Below are 22411 nucleotides of genomic sequence, written 5' to 3' on the forward strand. Positions count from 1 at the left end.
TTAAAAGTAACTTTCCCCAACACTGTTCAAAAGTAACATTCCCACAGTGTTTGAAGAATAAAAAAAAATAAAAACATTTTAAATGTTGTTGACACTTTGAACGTTTAGGGAACATTCAGAAATAACATTTATATCTTAATTGGAACGTTATCAAAAAGTCCTTAGAGCATATTTGTGTTAGCTGTGTATGCACTGAAGCATAAATGCACTTTAATTTCTCCTTACTGTAGTTTCAAGCACTCAGAAATGGCCAGTTGGTCTCGTTTTCTCTGCAGTGCTTTCTGTCGCTCCTGCTGGACCGCCTGCTCTTCTCTGCAAGCCATTCGGGCCAAGATCTCTCTGTCCACGGCTCTGCTGGCGTTCTGCCTCATGCGCTTGAGCTCGATCTGAGCCTCTCTTTCCTTCAGGACCTCCGCCAGCCTCAGAGCGCTCTAGAACAACAAGAGGATCGTTTCTACTAACATTTCACCACAGAAAAACACTTGTGGTCTAATAACGTAAGACACACACATGGAGGCCTTTGACTCTGTCCGTCTGGTGGTACTGCTGGGTTTTAGTTTCCTCAATTATCTCCTTTCGTATCTGGGCCTGATATCTTGCTTCTTCCAAGTCGATACGTTTCTTCTCCTCCTCTTCCATCGCCTCTCGAATTGTTTTCGCCTCCAGTTTTTTCCGTCGTTCTCCCTGTAAGGACAAAATCAGATTTGTTTGTTGTACTTTGTTACTGTAAACATCAAGTCTCATATTATAACCCTCAGAGACCCAGGTATTCTTTTTTATTTATTTATTTTTAATGAAGAAAACTAAAATATCACATCAAGATGACATTCAAATTACAATTTAACATTATACCAAATTGTAACAAACTTAGTATTATAATAGGGGCACAGACACAAAAAGAAAATCAGACAGCGAGAAGTCTAAATAAGGCTATTTAAAAACAATAAAAGTGTCTGACAATGTTTCTATAGACAGACGTCTTTACTTTAATAATCATAATAATTTATAATTTAAATAAATTATTCTTATTTCTTAATAAAGACTCATAAAAAGGCCTATTTTCTTCCTTAAAAGTGATTAGGTCATTAAAAAGTATGATGTTTACGCATATATAGTTTTAGGAAGTACGGAGCCCCGCACAATAAGAGAGCTACAAATGCAGTAACTCCAGTGCGATGCTGTCACTCACAGCTATGGTGTTGGGCCAGTGTTTGACGAGCTCTTTAGAGCGCATGTGCAGCGCCTCCCGCTGTTCAGCCGCTGCTATTACACTTCTGCTGTGACGATTCACTCCGTTCACACGGTCCTGGACGCGCTGCCATTCAGATCTGGACAACACTAGGTCTGCTTCGGGTTTTTCCATCTCCCAACTCACAACTGTATGCATTAGACAACATATTTCCAAGTTATTATAAAAGCCATTCTAACCGAAAGGGTGACATTTCTGTCCCCAGGTCATTATATGTATAAAATTGCATGAAAATTAACTCTAAAATACATTTTATTATTAAAGTAACAACAGGTAACTTTTCAGCCTTCATAATATATTTCCAAGTCTCTTGTGATGGTACATCGACTTACAATAGGTTGAATGAAAGGTCTGCCATAGCCTGACGGGGTCTGTAGCGTTTTTAATCGTACTTTTAAACTTCGGGTTTCGGGTAGTAACCGGCGAACAAAGAGAACTACAAAATTCGACTGCTTTACGGCATATTCGTCACTTCCACCACCACCCCCACATCCTTAAAATCGGACTTGCGAGCCAAATGTTATAGTCATGGCCGAAGCAGCACAGAAAAACAAGAAAGCAAAGGTTTTATCGGAGCAAAGCAAAAAGAGAAAAAGAGAAAGTGATCGCGTTAAAGGCAGAACGAGGATCAACATTGCAGAGCTGCCAACTCTCACGCATTGGCCGTGAGACACCCGCATTTGATTGGTTTCACACGCTCACACGCCACACCCCCGGTTTCTCACGCTAAATTGTCAACCCGGTCGGTCAAATGCCTGAAAGATGAGTTTATCTATAGATCTCTACCTGTTGAGCCACTCGTGATCGACAAGTTATACCGCAAATTAGTTCAAATCTCCCGGAATCTAGAGCGAGCGCGCACGCGAGACAGAGACTGTGCTCCAACGCGCGCGGACGGCAGAGAGAGAAAGCGAGCGAGAGACCTTGCGTGTGCAGGGAGCATCGAACCCCCCATCGAAAAAAGAATGCCTCTCTCTAACCTCTCTAATTCGCTAGAGTAGTAGCGAATTATCAATCTGGTAGCTAGTAAACGATATTCTAGTTTTTGATGGTTAGCTATCGCTAGTATTCTCGTTCTGATTTGAACTTTGCAATCGATGAAATGTAAATAGCAAATGTTTGACCTAAAAAGTGTAGTCTACTCAACATGTACAAAGAAAGGAGGAAGATTATTAATAAAATCATATTTTAGGATACCTAACATGTCTGTGATATTTGTTTATTTGTCTTGCCTCAAGCTATAATGCAAATCGATTTGTAAAATTTGCAGATTCATTTATGGTAGCTTGATATTATAATATTGACGATATATGGTTATTATCAACCACTCAAACATTGCATTGAAGTATCATATAGATTCAGTAAAACGGTAACCAATAGACTAGGCTACTATAATGACGCTGGCTTATAAACGCGATCATTTGTCGTTATAAAAAAAATAAAACACATGAAATTATATTCATATGACATGCTGAAATATATGCCACTGTACCTGGGATGAAGACATTTCACACACGCGAGAACACCTGCATGTGACCTCCTCCTACAGTGTTCAGGGCTATCATGGTTGTCAACAAATGCACGTGCATGTAGGATGACAGTTTACGACAGTAGTAGAGGACAATACTGTTTCCCAACTGTAGGGGGAGCCCGAGAGCAAAAAACTACCTGTTGTTACCTTTAAGCAAAATGTCCTGCATACTAAGCTAACTACAAATTTAAAATGTATAATTAAAAACATAAATAAAAACTACATAGAACACTAAAAAATAGCATTTTCTGCATGTCCCCACTCTCTATCTCTAAACTTTACCATGAAATATAATGATTAAAATCTATCAGAAATCAGATTTTTTTTGCATTGTTGTTTGACTTTATATCCAATCTATGTTTTTAAATATTTTATCTAATATTTTAGATAAAATACATATTTTAGTCGTGTCCCCGGGTTTTCACTCAGTCCTGTTTTAAACCGAAATTTAAAAAGCAAACATAAGTTTACAATAAAACGAAATAAAGCCACAACACAACAGAAATAAGCCACAACACAACAGAAATAAGCCACAACACAACACAACAGAAATAAGCCACAACACAACAGAAATAAGCCACAACACAACAGAAATAAATGAGTTTCGGTAACAGGACTGAGAAAACATGCGTCCATCTTTTGCTTAGAAACCTTGTAAAAATTAAATAAAGTTGCCTGAGATTGAACAACAATACACATTTTGAATAGTTAAATATGCATAGTATTAGATTCAGTGTTGAAAAATATAAAAAATAAAGTTTCATTTTGAAAAGTTACAATAAGCAAATGGTACATTCATGTAATGGTTACACAGATATTTTGTTGTGCAGTATTTTCTTTAAATACCTTGTATCCTTGTCTTATGTACAATACCTAAATGTACAATACCTAAATGTACAATACCTAAATGTACAATACCTAAATGTACAATACCTAAATGTACAATACCTAAATGTTTCCTCCTGTTTTTCTCTCCTCATTCTCGTCACTTTTTCGCTCTGGCTGGCGATCTGCTTTCTCTTCTCCTCCTCTTCCTCTTGCCTCCGAGCCTCCGCTGCTTTTGTCAGCTCTCTGTTGGTCAAATGGTCCTGATGGAAGACAGAAGAAGGGATTTCAAAACCGCATCTGATTCGATCTGTTTTTACAGTGTGAATGTTGTCCAACAACCGGCTTACACGAAAAGCATTCATTCTTTTTCTCTTCACTTCTCGATTCTGGCGCTCTTTGATGGCCTGTTCCCTCAGATGAAGATCTCGGAGTTGCTTCATCTCTTCAGCCTCCCTTCTCCTCTCCTGCTCCTTCTTCATGTCATGCTCCTTAACCCTAATAAAGGAGGAAACGTCAGACACATTGACACATTAAGGTGATTCCCAGCTAACAGGGAATGTTCTCAGAACTTTAGAAACGGTTCTCTCAAAGTTACGAACAAACGTTCTTCTAGTAACATTATGTTTGTTCAAAGTTATCTGGTCTTTAATCATGTTCTCAAAACATTAACACAAAACAGAACTTATACATAATTCGTGGAGTGGTTTTTTTTACAGAAAAAGTAACAACATTAACATAACACTACTTTCCATTAAACTAACTAAGTAATACAATTAGTTAATTTTAACGTAACACAATATTGTAATGTATTACTTTTAAAAGTAACTTTCCCCAACACTGTTCAAAAGTAACATTCCCAGTGTTTGAAGAATAAAAACATTTTAAAGGTGCCCTAGAATGTTTTTTTTTATTATTTTATAATGTTTCCTGGGTTGCCCTTATAATGTTAGTATGTTTTTTAGATCAAAAATAATCATAATTTAGAAATAAATGGCATTTTTCCTAGCCTGCTTTTAGCCTCTGATTTGAACACTCTGTTTGAAGGGGCGTGTCTGCTGTGGGATTCAGTGTAACCGCGGCCACTGCTGTGATTGGCTGACATGCTTGCATATGAAATAGCTACGCATTACATGTGAAACTCTCTCGAATACTTTTACTACTGCTATTATACATTTTTACTATAACAGCTATCGAGATTAACGAATCGTGAGATGTTTTTAAAGTATTTAGATCTATTCCCATCACATAAAATGTTGCCGTGATGAGCATTGAGCAGATGACAGTGTGTTGATCGCGAGAATGAAGATATTATCATTGCAAAGCAGTTTCTGCACTCTCTCTAATGCTTTCACCAATGCAAACACGATGATGTAAATACAGTAAGAGCTTCGTTGTGCAGTAACGTGCGTCATTGATTTCATAACGAGTTTGGCAAGTGTCCAGATAAACTCGCGCTGTGTGGAAAGATTGTTCTTTGATCGCTTTCTGTATATAATTTGTTCACAATTTAAATACGATTATTTTCATCCTACTAAGGGACCGTTCGGTATTTATGGAAAGGTCCACCGGAGGAAAATAGGGGAGGGTCGTGTCTTTTTATTCTTTGTTGAGGGGAGGGTCATTCAATTTTTTTAGTCTAGGGGGGAGGGTCACCCAACTTTTCTATTCATGAAAACAGCAAAATTTCAAAGTGGCTTGTTTGGTGCATATTTTTTTCCATGTATCTCCATGTAGCTCTCTCAGTCTCGGCCCCCCGTCGCTATCAGATTGGTCTGACCCAACAAAAATCCAGTTTGGCGCTGTCTGACAGTGCGCGCTCAGAAAAATTGCATCATGTCAGAACTGAACGCCAATGAAATGTTTACCCGGCAAAGCTTTAAAGCACGAGCAAATAATGAACTTTTGTGATTGCGAATAACAAGGTCAGTATCCTGTGAGTGCTACTCTACCGCTGCATTAACATGTGATGTGAATGTACGTCAAGTTTTACAGTATTGGGACTGAGGCGCCAGAACTGCAGCTGATGTGCGCTGTAGCACGATACTATTCTAGTTTTCATTCTTATTGTTTCCACAACAATGTTTAGTGAGTAAATCTACTGAAATTGCCACCATAACAGTGGATATGTGTAACACGTAGGGCTACCACATTTTTAAATTACTATTAGTATTATTTGAAGTTAACATAATAAAATACGTAGACCTACACCAAAAAACTAGTTGAGGATAAAATTATTTCAAATTGGGCAATTCCAGCGTTATGGAAGTGACATTTGCAGTCAAAACCTGAAATATAAATTATCAGAAAATGCATTTAATACTGAAACGTCTGTTTATATAGGCCTATCCATATTCCCTTAATAAAGGAGTCAAGACATTAGACAAATATCAGTCTACACATGTGTTTTATATTTAATATGAGCGAAATACACATGTGACGTGACACAAAAAATCTTTAACTTTTAGATGGCAAAATATTTTTTTTTGTAATTCTACGAATTACTGCGCAAAACAAAAGTAGGCTAATACCATAGACTGTAATACTAACCGGATGAAGAAGGGTCGGCCTCCACAGAACATAAAATATTCATTTTATTTTATCTTTCGTGTTAGCATTTTAACTTTTAAACAGAACATTTAAAAACGAAAGAAAGCGGATTGCTCTCTGCTTAGTCATCCGTGAAATCTGCATTTCTCTCTGGCGCGTTCACTACTGCGAAGATCGCGAGTCAGCATCGTCAACTTCATCTTTCCAGCCGACACACTGGCTGAAAACACTTTATTAATAAACAATTAAAATGTCTCCTTGCTATATTTTACATATTCATAATCATTACTTTTACCGGTTCTTTGTGGCAGCTTTTAGATAGGCTACTTACAACATGAACGCGTCACCGCATCAGCACCGAAAACATGATTTTTTTTCTTTCAAATCTAAAATCAAAAATCGTGATACGAACCGAATTGTAGGTTTGCTTTATCGATCGTTAAGCCTTAGTAAGATGAGAAAGCAGGAGTTTAGTCGTTTGTCGTGGTTGTAAAAAAACAATGGCTATCTGAACATCTTTGCCAAGCGCAAACCGGCTACGTAATCAATACATTAGCGGGGAGGGTCATGCCTTTTTTCACAATCATTTTGGAGGGTCATAGAAACATTTATTACTGGCTAAGGGAGGGTCAAGTCTTTTTTGACTACAGATCTCAAATTTCCGCCGGTGGCCCCTTAAATAAAAAACGAACAGTCCCTAAAAGAAATGATGTGAAGTTGATATTTTAGTCACTGGCTTGACTTACTGATGCATAAACAGTATTGAACGATTTTGAGAGAAAGATTACCTGTCTGAACTTGAACAATTACACATCAGAAAGTGTTGCTTGGTAGCTCGATCCGAGGCCAGCTCTGTATTGGCCCAAGTTGAGGAAACAGTCGGTGAAATGTTTGGAAATTTCCAGAGAAAATAAAATTAACCCATTGTTTCTTCAGAGGCTCAGATGAAGGAACTAAAAAATACTTTTGTGTTCATGTGTACATCCAAACACTGAGCAACTGCCATGCTTCGGTTTTTCAGGGGTGTTTTTAAAAAACGAGATTTAACTAAGAAGGAGAAAACAATGGTGTTTGAGACTCACTGTATGTCATGTCCATGTACTGAACTCTTGTTATTTAACTATGCTAACATAAATTCAATTTCACATTCTAGGGCACCTTTAAATGTTGTTGACACTTTGAACGTTTAGGGAACATTCAGAAATAACATTTACACTCACCGGCCACTTTATTAGGTACACCTGTCCAACTGCTCGTTAACACTTAATTTCTAAGCAGCCAATCACATGGCGGCAACTCAGTGCATTTAGGCATGTAGACATGGTCAAGACAATCTCCTGCAGTTCAAACCAAGCATCAGTATGGGGAAGAAAGTTGATTTGAGTGACTTTGAACGTGGCATGATTGTTGGTGCCAGAAGGGCTGGTCTGAGTATTTCAGAAACTGCTAATCTACTGGGATTTTCACGCACAACCATCTCTAGGGTTTACAGAGAATGGTCCGAAAAAGAAAAAACATCCAGTGAGCGGCAGTTCTGTGGGCGGAAATGCCTTGTTGATGCCAGAGGTCAGAGGAGAATGGCCAGACTGGTTCGAGCTGATAGAAGGGCAACAGTGACTGAAATAACCACTCGTTACAACCGAGGTATGCAGCAAAGCATTTGTGAAGCCACAACACGCACAACCTTGAGGCGGATGGGCTACAACAGCAGAAGACTCCACCGGGTACCACTCATCTCCACTACAAATAGGAAAAAGAGGCTACAATTTGCAAGAGCTCACCAAAATTGAACAGTTGAAGACTGGAAAAATGTTGCCTGGTCTGATGAGTCTCGATTTCTGTTGAGACATTCAGATGTTAGAGTCAGAATTTGGCGTAAACAGAATGAGAACATGGAACCATCATGCCTTGTTACCACTGTGCAGGCTGGTGGTGGTGGTGTAATGGTGTGGGGGATGTTTTCCTGGCACACTTTAGGCCCCTTAGTGCCAATTGGGCATCGTTTAAATGCCACGGCCTACCTGAGCATTGTTTCTGACCATGTCCATCCCTTTATGGCCACCATGTACCCATCCTCTGATGGCTACTTCCACCATGTCACAAAGCTCTAATCATTTCAAATTGGTTTCTTGAACATGACAATGAGTTCACTGTACTAAAATGGCCTCCACAGTCACCAGATCTCAACCCAATAGAGCATCTTTGGGATGTGGTGGAACGGGAGATTCGCATCATGGATGTGCAGCCTACAAATCTGCGGCAACTGTGTGATGCCATCATGTCAATATGGACCAAACTCCCTGAGGAATGCTTCCAGCACCTTGTTGAATCTATGCCACGAAGAATTGAGGCAGTTCTGAAGGCAAAAGGGGGTCCAACCCGTTACTAGCATGGGGTACCTAATAAAGTGGCCGGTGAGTGTATATCTTAATTGGAACGTTATCAAAAAGTCCTTAGAGAATATTTGTGTTAGCTGTGTATGCACTGAAGCATAAATGCACTTTAATTTCTCCTTACTGTAGTTTCAAGCACTCAGAAATGGCCAGTTGGTCTCGTTTTCTCTGCAGTGCTTTCTGTCGCTCCTGCTGGACCGCCTGCTCTTCTCTGAAAGCCATTCGGGCCAAGATCTCTCTGTCCACGGCTCTGCTGGCGTTCTGCCTCATGCGCTTGAGCTCGATCTGAGCCTCTCTTTCCTTCAGGACCTCCGCCAGCCTCAGAGCGCTCTAGAACAACAAGAGGATCGTTTCTACTAACATTTCACCACAGAAAAACACTTGTGGTCTAATAACGTAAGACACACACATGGAGGCCTTTGACTCTGTCCGTCTGGTGGTACTGCTGGGTTTTAGTTTCCTCAATTATCTCCTTTCGTATCTGGGCCTGATATCTTGCTTCTTCCAAGTCGATACGTTTCTTCTCCTCCTCTTCCATCGCCTCTCGAATTGTTTTCGCCTCCAGTTTTTTCCGTCGTTCTCCCTGTAAGGACAAAATCAGATTTGTTTGTTGTACTTTGTTACTGTAAACATCAAGTCTCATATTATAACCCTCAGAGACCCAGGTATTCTTTTTTATTTATTTATTTTTAATGAAGAAAACTAAAATATCACATCAAGATGACATTCAAATTACAATTTAACATTATACCAAATTGTAACAAACTTAGTATTATAATAGGGGCACAGACACAAAAAGAAAATTAGACAGCGAGAAGACTAAATAAGGCTATATAAAAACAATAAAAGTGTCTGACAATTTCTATAGACAGACGTCTTTACTTTAATAATCATAATAATTTATAATTTAAATAAATTATTCTTATTTCTTAATAAAGACTCATAAAAAGGCCTATTTTCTTCCTTAAAAGTGATTAGGTCATTAAAAAGCATGATGTTTACGCATATATAGTTTTAGGAAGTACGGAGCCCCGCACAATAAGAGAGCTACAAATGCAGTAACTCCAGTGCGATGCTGTCACTCACAGCTATGGTGTTGGGCCAGTGTTTGACGAGCTCTTTAGAGCGCATGTGCAGCGCCTCCCGCTGTTCAGCCGCTGCTATTACACTTCTGCTGTGACGATTCACTCCGTTCACACGGTCCTGGACGCGCTGCCATTCAGATCTGGACAACACTAGGTCTGCTTCGGGTTTTTCCATCTCCCAACTCACAACTGTATGCATTAGACAACATATTTCCAAGTTATTATAAAAACATTCCACCGAAAGGGTGACATTTCTGTCCCCAGGTCATTATATGTATAAAATTGCATGAAAATTAACTCTAAAATACATTTTATTATTAAGCAAAATGTCCTGCACACTAAGCTAACTACAAATTTAAAATGTATAATTAAAAACATAAATAAAAACTACATAGAACACTAAAAAATAGCATTTTCTGCATGTCCCCACTCTCTATCTCTAAACTTTACCATGAAATATAATGATTAAAATCTATCAGAAATCAGATTTTTTTTGCATTGTTGTTTGACTTTATATCCAATCTATGTTTTTAAATATTTGATCTAATATTTTAGATAAAATACATATTTTAGTCGTGTCCCCGGGTTTTCACTCAGTCCTGTTTTAAACCGAAATTTAAAAAGCAAACATAAGTTCACAATAAAACGAAATAAAGCCACAACACAACAGAAATAAGCCACAACACAACAGAAATAAGCCACAACACAACAGAAATAAATGAGTTTCGGTAACAGGACTGAGAAAACATGCGTCCATCTTTTGCTTAGAAACCTTGTAAAAGTTAAATAAAGTTGCCTGAGATTGAACAACAATACACATTTTGAATAGTTAAATATGCATAGTATTAGATTCAGTGTTGAAAAATATAAAAAATAAAGTTTCATTTTGAAAAGTTACAATAAGCAAATGGTACATTCATGTAATGGTTACACAGATATTTTGTTGTGCAGTATTTTCTTTAAATACCTTGTATCCTTGTCTTATGTACAATACCTAAATGTACAATACCTAAATGTTTCCTCCTGTTTTTCTCTCCTCATTCTCGTCACTTTTTCGCTCTGGCTGGCGATCTGCTTTCTCTTCTCCTCCTCTTCCTCTTGCCTCCGAGCCTCCGCTGCTTTTGTCAGCTCTCTGTTGGTCAAATGGTCCTGATGGAAGACAGAAGAAGGGATTTCAAAACCGCATCTGATTCGATCTGCTTTTACAGTGTGAATGTTGTCCAACAACCGGCTTACACGAAAAGCATTCATTCTTTTTCTCTTCACTTCTCGATTCTGGCGCTCTTTGATGGCCTGTTCCCTCAGATGAAGATCTCGGAGTTGCTTCATCTCTTCAGCCTCCCTTCTCCTCTCCTGCTCCTTCTTCATGTCATGCTCCTTAACCCTAATAAAGGAGGAAACGTCAGACACATTGATACATTAAGGTGATTCCCAGCTAACAGGGAATGTTCTCAGAACTTTAGATACGGTTCTCTCAAAGTTACGAACAAACGTTCTTCTAGTAACATTATGTTTGTTCAAAGTTATCTGGTCTTTAATCATGTTCTCAAAACATTAACACAAAACAGAACTTATACATAATTCGTGGAGTGTTTTTTTTTACAGAAAAAGTAACAACATTAACATAACACTACTTTCCATTAAACTAACTGAGTAATACAATTAGTTAATTTTAACGTAACACAATATTGTAATGTATTACTTTTAAAAGTAACTTTCCCCAACACTGTTCAAAAGTAACATTCCCAGTGTTTGAAGAATAAAAACATTTTAAAGGTGCCCTAGAATGTTTTTTTTTATTATTTTATAATGTTTCCTGGGTTGCCCTTATAATGTTAGTATGTTTTTTAGATCAAAAATAATCATAATTTAGAAATAAATGGCATTTTTCCTAGCCTGCTTTTAGCCTCTGATTTGAACACTCTGTTTGAAGGGGCGTGTCTGCTGTGGGATTCAGTGTAACCGCGGCCACTGCTGTGATTGGCTGACATGCTTGCATATGAAATAGCTACGCATTACATGTGAAACTCTCTCGAATACTTTTACTACTGCTATTATACATTTTTACTATAACAGCTATCGAGATTAACGAATCGTGAGATGTTTTTAAAGTATTTAGATCTATTCCCATCACATAAAATGTTGCCGTGATGAGCATTGAGCAGATGACAGTGTGTTGATCGCGAGAATGAAGATATTATCATTGCAAAGCAGTTTCTGCACTCTCTCTAATGCTTTCACCAATGCAAACACGATGATGTAAATACAGTAAGAGCTTCGTTGTGCAGTAACGTGCGTCATTGATTTCATAACGAGTTTGGCAAGTGTCCAGATAAACTCGCGCTGTGTGGAAAGATTGTTCTTTGATCGCTTTCTGTATATAATTTGTTCACAATTTAAATACGATTATTTTCATCCTACTAAGGACTAAGGTTCGGTATTTATGGAAAGGTCCACCGGAGGAAAATAGGGGAGGGTCGTGTCTTTTTATTCTTTGTTGAGGGGAGGGTCATTCAATTTTTTTTAGTCTAGGGGGGAGGGTCACCCAACTTTTCTATTCATGTAAACAGCAAAATTTCAAAGTGGCTTGTTTGGTGCATATTTTTTTCCATGTATCTCCATGTAGCTCTCTCAGTCTCGGCCCCCCGTCGCTATCAGATTGGTCTGACCCAACAAAAATCCAGTTTGGCGCTGTCTGACAGTACGCGCTCAGAAAAATTGCATCATGTCAGAACTGAACGCCAATGAAATGTTTACCCGGCAAAGCTTTAAAGCACGAGCAAATAATGAACTTTTGTGATTGCGAATAACAAGGTCAGTATCCTGTGAGTGCTACTCTACCGCTGCATTAACATGTGATGTGAATGTACGTCAAGTTTTACAGTATTGGGACTGAGGCGCCAGAACTGCAGCTGATGTGCGCTGTAGCACGATACTATTCTAGTTTTCATTCTTATTGTTTCCACAACAATGTTTAGTGAGTAAATCTACTGAAATTGCCACCATAACAGTGGATATGTGTAACACGTAGGGCTACCACATTTTTAAATTACTATTAGTATTATTTGAAGTTAACATAATAAAATACGTAGACCTACACCAAAAAACTAGTTGAGGATAAAATTATTTCAAATTGGGCAATTCCAGCGTTATGGAAGTGACATTTGCAGTCAAAACCTGAAATATAAATTATCAGAAAATGCATTTAATACTGAAACGTCTGTTTATATAGGCCTATCCATATTCCCTTAATAAAGGAGTCAAGACATTAGACAAATATCAGTCTACACATGTGTTTTATATTTAATATGAGCGAAATACACATGTGACGTGACACAAAAAATCTTTAACTTTTAGATGGCAAAATATTTTTTTTTTGTAATTCTACGAATTACTGCGCAAAACAAAAGTAGGCTAATACCATAGACTGTAATACTAACCGGATGAAGAAGGGTCGGCCTCCACAGAACATAAAATATTCATTTTATTTTATCTTTCGTGTTAGCATTTTAACTTTTAAACAGAACATTTAAAAACGAAAGAAAGCGGATTGCTCTCTGCTTAGTCATCCGTGAAATCTGCATTTCTCTCTGGCGCGTTCACTACTGCGAAGATCGCGAGTCAGCATCGTCAACTTCATCTTTCCAGCCGACACACTGGCTGAAAACACTTTATTAATAAACAATTAAAATGTCTCCTTGCTATATTTTACATATTCATAATCATTACTTTTACCGGTTCTTTGTGGCAGCTTTTAGATAGGCTACTTACAACATGAACCGCATCAGCACCGAAAACATGATTTTTTTTTTTTCAAATCTAAAATCAAAAATCGTGATACGAACCGAATTGTAGGTTTGCTTTATCGATCGTTAAGCCTTAGTAAGATGAGAAAGCAGGAGTTTAGTCGTTTGTCGTGGTTGTAAAAAAACAATGGCCATCTGAACATCTTTGCCAAGCGCAAACCGGCTACGTAATCAATACATTAGCGGGGAGGGTCATGCCTTTTTTCACAATCATTTTGGAGGGTCATAGAAACATTTATTACTGGCTAAGGGAGGGTCAAGTCTTTTTTGACTACAGATCTCAAATTTCCGCCGGTGGCCCCTTAAATAAAAAACGAACAGTCCCTAAAAGAAACTATGTGAAGTTGATATTTTAGTCACTGGCTTGACTTACTGATGCATAAACAGTATTGAACAATTTTGAGAGAAAGATTACCTGTCTGAACTTGAACAATTACACATCAGAAAGTGTTGCTTGGTAGCTCGATCCGAGGCCAGCTCTGTATTGGCCCAAGTTGAGGAAACAGTCGGTGAAATGTTTGGAAATTTCCAGAGAAAATAAAATTAACCCATTGTTTCTTCAGAGGCTCAGATGAAGGAACTAAAAAATACTTTTGTGTTCATGTGTACATCCAAACACTGAGCAACTGCCATGCTTCGGTTTTTCAGGGGTGTTTTTAAAAAACGAGATTTAACTAAGAAGGAGAAAACAATGGTGTTTGAGACTCACTGTATGTCATGTCCATGTACTGAACTCTTGTTATTTAACTATGCTAACATAAATTCAATTTCACATTCTAGGGCACCTTTAAATGTTGTTGACACTTTGAACGTTTAGGGAACATTCAGAAATAACATTTACACTCACCGGCCACTTTATTAGGTACACCTGTCCAACTGCTCGTTAACACTTAATTTCTAAGCAGCCAATCACATGGCGGCAACTCAGTGCATTTAGGCATGTAGACATGGTCAAGACAATCTCCTGCAGTTCAAACTAGGGCTGCAACAACTAATCGATAAAATCGATAATAATCGATTATGAAAATCGTTGTCAACGAATGTCATTATCGATTAGTTGGTCTGCTTACGTCACGGGGAGCGTTTACTGGTGATTGGTTGAAACAGGCCAATCAGGATGCTCTCTGTCTTACACGCGCTTCATGAGGCACACACGCAAGGTCTCTCTCCCTCCGCTGCTCTGCCGCGCGCTCGCGCTACACGGTTTGGAGCACAGTCTCTTCTGTCTCGCATGCGCGCTCTTGCTTGCGCGCTCAAATCCCGGGAGTTTGAACTAATTTGCGGGCATCAGGGAGCCGCATAAGCCGCTATCAATATGCGGGGGACTCCCAGAACTTCCGGGAGACTTGGGATGTCTGTATTTTGTCTCGAGCATCAGGTTGCGCAATCAGTTCGCTCGCAACATAAGTGAGGGATTAAAATAGCGCTACCGCAGAAATAGGTTAAATTAAAACGGTCTTTACAAAGCGAAGCACTAAATATAAAGGCAGTTAATAACAGCAGCAGTAAAAGATTGTTTTTTAGTCACTGTACTCAGTGGTTTTCAGCAAATGCTTGTGCACTAATGCATCATTTTTCCTGTCTTTTTAATCAAGCCTGTTAGCTTGCTGCGTAACTCCATTCCTTTCTCTATTTACAGCATTTGTCTATTAAGTTTTAATTGTTTTTCAAACGCGATCTACTGCGGCTCTACGTTCACACGCTTGTTTTCAGTCTTTCTATATTTATTTTATCAATGTATCCTTATAATTCAATTAATTTTAAATAAAAATTAAATGAATTATATATTTTAGATGTTTTTAGTTTATATCTTCACATCTGAACAACATGTCTGTGTAAATTTGTTTTAACAAAAATTGTGTTAAAACAATATGTTGGATATAAATGTTTTTTTTTTTTTTTTTTTACATTAATCATGGTTGTCAACTTGCCATCAGCAATTATCATTAAAAACAATGCAAATATTGATATTACTAAAACTCAAATGTGTGGCTTTTGCACTTTTTAAAATACATTTTTACACATAAATATCCTAACTTAGGGTTTTAGGTAACACTTTATTTTACGGTGTCCTTGTTACATATGTTACATGTACTCACTGTAGTAATAACAGTAAATTATGCATAATTACATGCAACTAACCCTCAACGAAATCCTAAATCATACCCTATTCCTATAGTAAGTACATGTAGTTACTTAATATTACTCTGTACTTAAATATATAATTACACTGTAACAAGGACACCTTAAAACAAAGTGTAACCGGGTTTTATTTAGTCAATAAACAAAAAAATCAAATTGAAATTTGGTATCCGATTAATCGATTAATCGAAAAAATAATCGTCCGATTAATCGATTATCAAAATAATCGTTAGTTGCAGCCCTAGTTCAAACCGAGCATCAGTATGGGGAAGAAAGTTGATTTGAGTGACTTTGAACGTGGCATGATTGTTGGTGCCAGAAGGGCTGGTCTGAGTATTTCAGAAACTGCTAATCTACTGGGATTTTCACGCACAACCATCTCTAGGGTTTACAGAGAATGGTCCGAAAAAGAAAAAACATCCAGTGAGCGGCAGTTCTGTGGGCGGAAATGCCTTGTTGATGCCAGAGGTCAGAGGAGAATGGCCAGACTGGTTCGAGCTGATAGAAGGGCAACAGTGACTGAAATAACCACTCGTTACAACCGAGGTATGCAGCAAAGCATTTGTGAAGCCACAACACGCACAACCTTGAGGCGGATGGGCTACAACAGCAGAAGACCCCACCGGGTACCACTCATCTCCACTACAAATAGGAAAAAGAGGCTACAATTTGCAAGAGCTCACCAAAATTGAACAGTTGAAGACTGGAAAAATGTTGCCTGGTCTGATGAGTCTCGATTTCTGTTGAGACATTCAGATGTTAGAGTCAGAATTTGGCGTAAACAGAATGAGAACATGGAACCATCATGCCTTGTTACCACTGTGCAGGCTGGTGGTGGTGGTGTAATGGTGTGGGGGATGTTTTCCTGGCACACTTTAGGCCCCTTAGTGCCAATTGGGCATCGTTTAAATGCCACGGCCTACCTGAGCATTGTTTCTGACCATGTCCATCCCTTTATGGCCACCATGTACCCATCCTCTGATGGCTACTTCCACCATGTCACAAAGCTCTAATCATTTCAAATTGGTTTCTTGAACATGACAATGAGTTCACTGTACTAAAATGGCCTCCACAGTCACCAGATCTCAACCCAATAGAGCATCTTTGGGATGTGGTGGAACGGGAGATTCGCATCATGGATGTGCAGCCGACAAATCTGCGGCAACTGTGTGATGCCATCATGTCAATATGGACCAAACTCCCTGAGGAATGCTTCCAGCACCTTGTTGAATCTATGCCACGAAGAATTGAGGCAGTTCTGAAGGCAAAAGGGGGTCCAACCCGTTACTAGCATGGGGTACCTAATAAAGTGGCCGGTGAGTGTATATCTTAATTGGAACGTTATCAAAAAGTCCTTAGAGCATATTTGTGTTAGCTGTGTATGCACTGAAGCATAAATGCACTTTAATTTCTCCTTACTGTAGTTTCAAGCACTCAGAAATGGCCAGTTGGTCTCGTTTTCTCTGCAGTGCTTTCTGTCGCTCCTGCTGGACCGCCTGCTCTTCTCTGCAAGCCATTCGGGCCAAGATCTCTCTGTCCACGGCTCTGCTGGCGTTCTGCCTCATGCGCTTGAGCTCGATCTGAGCCTCTCTTTCCTTCAGGACCTCCGCCAGCCTCAGAGCGCTCTAGAACAACAAGAGGATCGTTTTACTAACATTTCACCACAGAAAAACACTTGTGGTCTAATAACGTAAGACACACACATGGAGGCCTTTGACTCTGTCCGTCTGGTGGTACTGCTGGGTTTTAGTTTCCTCAATTATCTCCTTTCGTATCTGGGCCTGATATCTTGCTTCTTCCAAGTCGATACGTTTCTTCTCCTCCTCTTCCATCGCCTCTCGAATTGTTTTCGCCTCCAGTTTTTTCCGTCGTTCTCCCTGTAAGGACAAAATCAGATTTGTTTGTTGTACTTTGTTACTGTAAACATCCAGTCTCATATTATAACCCTCAGAGACCCAGGTATTCTTTTATTTATTTATTTTTAATGAAGAAAAACTAAAATATCACATCAAGATGACATTCAAATTACAATTTAACATTATACCAAATTGTAACAAACTTAGTATTATAATAGGGGCACAGACACAAAAAGAAAATCAGACAGCGAGAAGTCTAAATAAGGCTATATAAAAACAATAAAAGTGTCTGACAATGTTTCTATAGACAGACGTCTTTACTTTAATAATCATAATAATTTATAATTTAAATAAATTATTCTTATTTCTTAATAAAGACTCATAAAAAGGCCTATTTTCTTCCTTAAAAGTGATTAGGTCATTAAAAAGCATGATGTTTACGCATATATAGTTTTAGGAAGTACGGAGCCCCGCACAATAAGAGAGCTACAAATGCAGTAACTCCAGTGCGATGCTGTCACTCACAGCTATGGTGTTGGGCCAGTGTTTGACGAGCTCTTTAGAGCGCATGTGCAGCGCCTTCCGCTGTTCAGCCGCTGCTATTACACTTCTGCTGTGACGATTCACTCCGTTCACACGGTCCTGGACGCGCTGCCATTCAGATCTGGACAACACTAGGTCTGCTTCGGGTTTTTCCATCTCCCAACTCACAACTGTATGCATTAGACAACATATTTCCAAGTTATTATAAAAGCCATTCCACCGAAAGGGTGACATTTCTGTCCCCAGGTCATTATATGTATAAAATTGCATGAAAATTAACTCTAAAATACATTTTATTATTAAGCAAAATGTCCTACACACTAAGCTAACTACAAATTTAAAATGTATAGTTAAAAACATAAATAAAAACTACATAGAACACTAAAAAATAGCATTTTCTGCATGTCCCCACTCTCTATCTCTAAACTTTACCATGAAATATAATGATTAAAATCTATCAGAAATCAGATTTTTTTTGCATTGTTGTTTGACTTTATATCCAATCTATGTTTTTAAATATTTTATCTAATATTTTAGATAAAATACATATTTTAGTCGTGTCCCCGGGTTTTCACTCAGTCCTGTTTTAAACCGAAATTTAAAAAGCAAACATAAGTTCACAATAAAACGAAATAAAGCCACAACACAACAGAAATAAGCCACAACACAACAGAAATAAGCCACAACACAACACAACAGAAATAAGCCACAACACAACACAACAGAAATAAAGCCACAACACAACAGAAATAAGCCACAACACAACAGAAATAAGCCACAACACAACAGAAATAAGCCACAACACAACAGAAATAAGCCACAACACAACAGAAATAAGCCACAACACAACAGAAATAAAGCCACAACACAACAGAAATAAGCCACAACACAACAGAAATAAATGAGTTTCGGTAACAGGACTGAGAAAACATGCGTCCATCTTTTGCTTAGAAACCTTGTAAAAATTAAATAAAGTTGCCTGAGATTGAACAACAATACACATTTTGAATAGTTAAATATGCATAGTATTAGATTCAGTGTTGAAAAATATAAAAAATAAAGTTTCATTTTGAAAAGTTACAATAAGCAAATGGTACATTCATTTAATGGTTACACAGATATTTTGTTGTGCAGTATTTTCTTTAAATACCTTGTATCCTTGTCTTATGTACAATACCTAAATGTACAATACCTAAATGTACAATACCTAAATGTACAATACCTAAATGTTTCCTCCTGTTTTTCTCTCCTCATTCTCGTCACTTTTTCGCTCTGGCTGGCGATCTGCTTTCTCTTCTCCTCCTCTTCCTCTTGCCTCCGAGCCTCCGCTGCTTTTGTCAGCTCTCTGTTGGTCAAATGGTCCTGATGGAAGACAGAAGAAGGGATTTCAAAACCGCATCTGATTCGATCTGCTTTTACAGTGTGAATGTTGTCCAACAACCGGCTTACACGAAAAGCATTCATTCTTTTTCTCTTCACTTCTCGATTCTGGCGCTCTTTGATGGCCTGTTCCCTCAGATGAAGATCTCGGAGTTGCTTCATCTCTTCAGCCTCCCTTCTCCTCTCCTGCTCCTTCTTCATGTCATGCTCCTTAACCCTAATAAAGGAGGAAACGTCAGACACATTGATACATTAAGGTGATTCCCAGCTAACAGGGAATGTTCTCAGAACTTTAGATACGGTTCTCTCAAAGTTACGAACAAACGTTCTTCTAGTAACATTATGTTTGTTCAAAGTTATCTGGTCTTTAATCATGTTCTCAAAACATTAACACAAAACAGAACTTATACATAATTCGTGGAGTGTACAGAAAAAGTAACAACATTAACATAACACTACTTTCCATTAAACTAACTAAGTAATACAATTAGTTAATTTTAACGTAACACAATATTGTAATGTATTACTTTTAAAAGTAACTTTCCCCAACACTGTTCAAAAGTAACATTCCCAGTGTTTGAAGAATAAAAACATTTTAAAGGTGCCCTAGAATGTTTTTTTTTATTATTTTATAATGTTTCCTGGGTTGCCCTTATAATGTTAGTATGTTTTTTAGATCAAAAATAATCATAATTTAGAAATAAATGGCATTTTTCCTAGCCTGCTTTTAGCCTCTGATTTGAACACTCTGTTTGAAGGGGCGTGTCTGCTGTGGGATTCAGTGTAACCGCGGCCACTGCTGTGATTGGCTGACATGCTTGCATATGAAATAGCTACGCATTACATGTGAAACTCTCTCGAATACTTTTACTACTGCTATTATACATTTTTACTATAACAGCTATCGAGATTAACGAATCGTGAGATGTTTTTAAAGTATTTAGATCTATTCCCATCACATAAAATGTTGCCGTGATGAGCATTGAGCAGATGACAGTGTGTTGATCGCGAGAATGAAGATATTATCATTGCAAAGCAGTTTCTGCACTCTCTCTAATGCTTTCACCAATGCAAACACGATGATGTAAATACAGTAAGAGCTTCGTTGTGCAGTAACGTGCGTCATTGATTTCATAACGAGTTTGGCAAGTGTCCAGATAAACTCGCGCTGTGTGGAAAGATTGTTCTTTGATCGCTTTCTGTATATAATTTGTTCACAATTTAAATACGATTATTTTCATCCTACTAAGGACTAAGGTTCGGTATTTATGGAAAGGTCCACCGGAGGAAAATAGGGGAGGGTCGTGTCTTTTTATTCTTTGTTGAGGGGAGGGTCATTAAATTTTTTTTAGTCTAGGGGGGAGGGTCACCCAACTTTTCTATTCATGTAAACAGCAAAATTTCAAAGTGGCTTGTTTGGTGCATATTTTTTTCCATGTATCTCCATGTAGCTCTCTCAGTCTCGGCCCCCCGTCGCTATCAGATTGGTCTGACCCAACAAAAATCCAGTTTGGCGCTGTCTGACAGTACGCGCTCAGAAAAATTGCATCATGTCAGAACTGAACGCCAATGAAATGTTTACCCGGCAAAGCTTTAAAGCACGAGCAAATAATGAACTTTTGTGATTGCGAATAACAAGGTCAGTATCCTGTGAGTGCTACTCTACCGCTGCATTAACATGTGATGTGAATGTACGTCAAGTTTTACAGTATTGGGACTGAGGCGCCAGAACTGCAGCTGATGTGCGCTGTAGCACGATACTATTCTAGTTTTCATTCTTATTGTTTCCACAACAATGTTTAGTGAGTAAATCTACTGAAATTGCCACCATAACAGTGGATATGTGTAACACGTAGGGCTACCACATTTTTTAATTACTATTAGTATTATTTGAAGTTAACATAATAAAATACGTAGACCTACACCAAAAAACTAGTTGAGGATAAAATTATTTCAAATTGGGCAATTCCAGCGTTATGGAAGTGACATTTGCAGTCAAAACCTGAAATATAAATTATCAGAAAATGCATTTAATACTGAAACGTCTGTTTATATAGGCCTATCCATATTCCCTTAATAAAGGAGTCAAGACATTAGACAAATATCAGTCTACACATGTATTTTATATTTAATATGAGCGAAATACACATGTGACGTGACACAAAAAATCTTTAACTTTTAGATGGCAAAATATTTTTTTTTGTAATTCTACGAATTACTGCGCAAAACAAAAGTAGGCTAATACCATAGACTGTAATACTAACCGGATGAAGAAGGGTCGGCCTCCACAGAACATAAAATATTCATTTTATTTTATCTTTCGTGTTAGCATTTTAACTTTTAAACAGAACATTTAAAAACGAAAGAAAGCGGATTGCTCTCTGCTTAGTCATCCGTGAAATCTGCATTTCTCTCAGGCGCGTTCACTACTGCGAAGATCGCGAGTCAGCATCGTCAACTTCATCTTTCCAGCCGACACACTGGCTGAAAACACTTTATTAATAAACAATTAAAATGTCTCCTTGCTATATTTTACATATTCATAATCATTACTTTTACCGGTTCTTTGTGGCAGCTTTTAGATAGGCTACTTACAACATGAACGCGTCACCGCATCAGCACCGAAAACATGATTTTTTTTTTTTTCAAATCTAAAATCAAAAATCGTGATACGAACCGAATTGTAGGTTTGCTTTATCGATCGTTAAGCCTTAGTAAGATGAGAAAGCAGGAGTTTAGTCGTTTGTCGTGGTTGTAAAAAAACAATGGCTATCTGAACATCTTTGCCAAGCGCAAACCGGCTACGTAATCAATACATTAGCGGGGAGGGTCATGCCTTTTTTCACAATCATTTTGGAGGGTCATAGAAACATTTATTACTGGCTAAGGGAGGGTCAAGTCTTTTTTGACTACAGATCTCAAATTTCCGCCGGTGGCCCCTTAAATAAAAAACGAACAGTCCCTAAAAGAAACGATGTGAAGTTGATATTTTAGTCACTGGCTTGACTTACTGATGCATAAACAGTATTGAACGATTTTGAGAGAAAGATT

General features: G+C 38.1%; 1 protein-coding gene across 1 annotated transcript in view; it reads right to left on the minus strand.

Moving 5' to 3' along the window:
- Window positions 1-22411, minus strand: part of LOC130102015 (trichohyalin-like) — a 43367-nt gene that overhangs the window by 18811 nt on the left and 2145 nt on the right. The window contains exons 3-15 of the mRNA XM_056267887.1: window positions 19430-19577; window positions 19244-19342; window positions 17285-17458; window positions 17001-17206; window positions 10870-11017; window positions 10684-10782; window positions 8958-9131; window positions 8673-8878; window positions 3956-4103; window positions 3724-3868; window positions 1190-1377; window positions 511-684; window positions 226-431 (exon numbers count right to left, since the gene is read on the minus strand). Coding sequence (XP_056123862.1) covers window positions 226-431; window positions 511-684; window positions 1190-1377; window positions 3724-3868; window positions 3956-4103; window positions 8673-8878; window positions 8958-9131; window positions 10684-10782; window positions 10870-11017; window positions 17001-17206; window positions 17285-17458; window positions 19244-19342; window positions 19430-19577 — 2115 coding nt within the window. The remainder of the gene's footprint in view (window positions 1-225; window positions 432-510; window positions 685-1189; window positions 1378-3723; window positions 3869-3955; window positions 4104-8672; window positions 8879-8957; window positions 9132-10683; window positions 10783-10869; window positions 11018-17000; window positions 17207-17284; window positions 17459-19243; window positions 19343-19429; window positions 19578-22411) is intronic.

This window comes from Rhinichthys klamathensis, unplaced genomic scaffold (genome assembly GCF_029890125.1).
Source record: "Rhinichthys klamathensis goyatoka isolate OS25496 unplaced genomic scaffold, OSU_Roscu_1.1 h1tg000264l_1, whole genome shotgun sequence".
Taxonomy (NCBI): domain Eukaryota; kingdom Metazoa; phylum Chordata; class Actinopteri; order Cypriniformes; family Leuciscidae; genus Rhinichthys; species Rhinichthys klamathensis.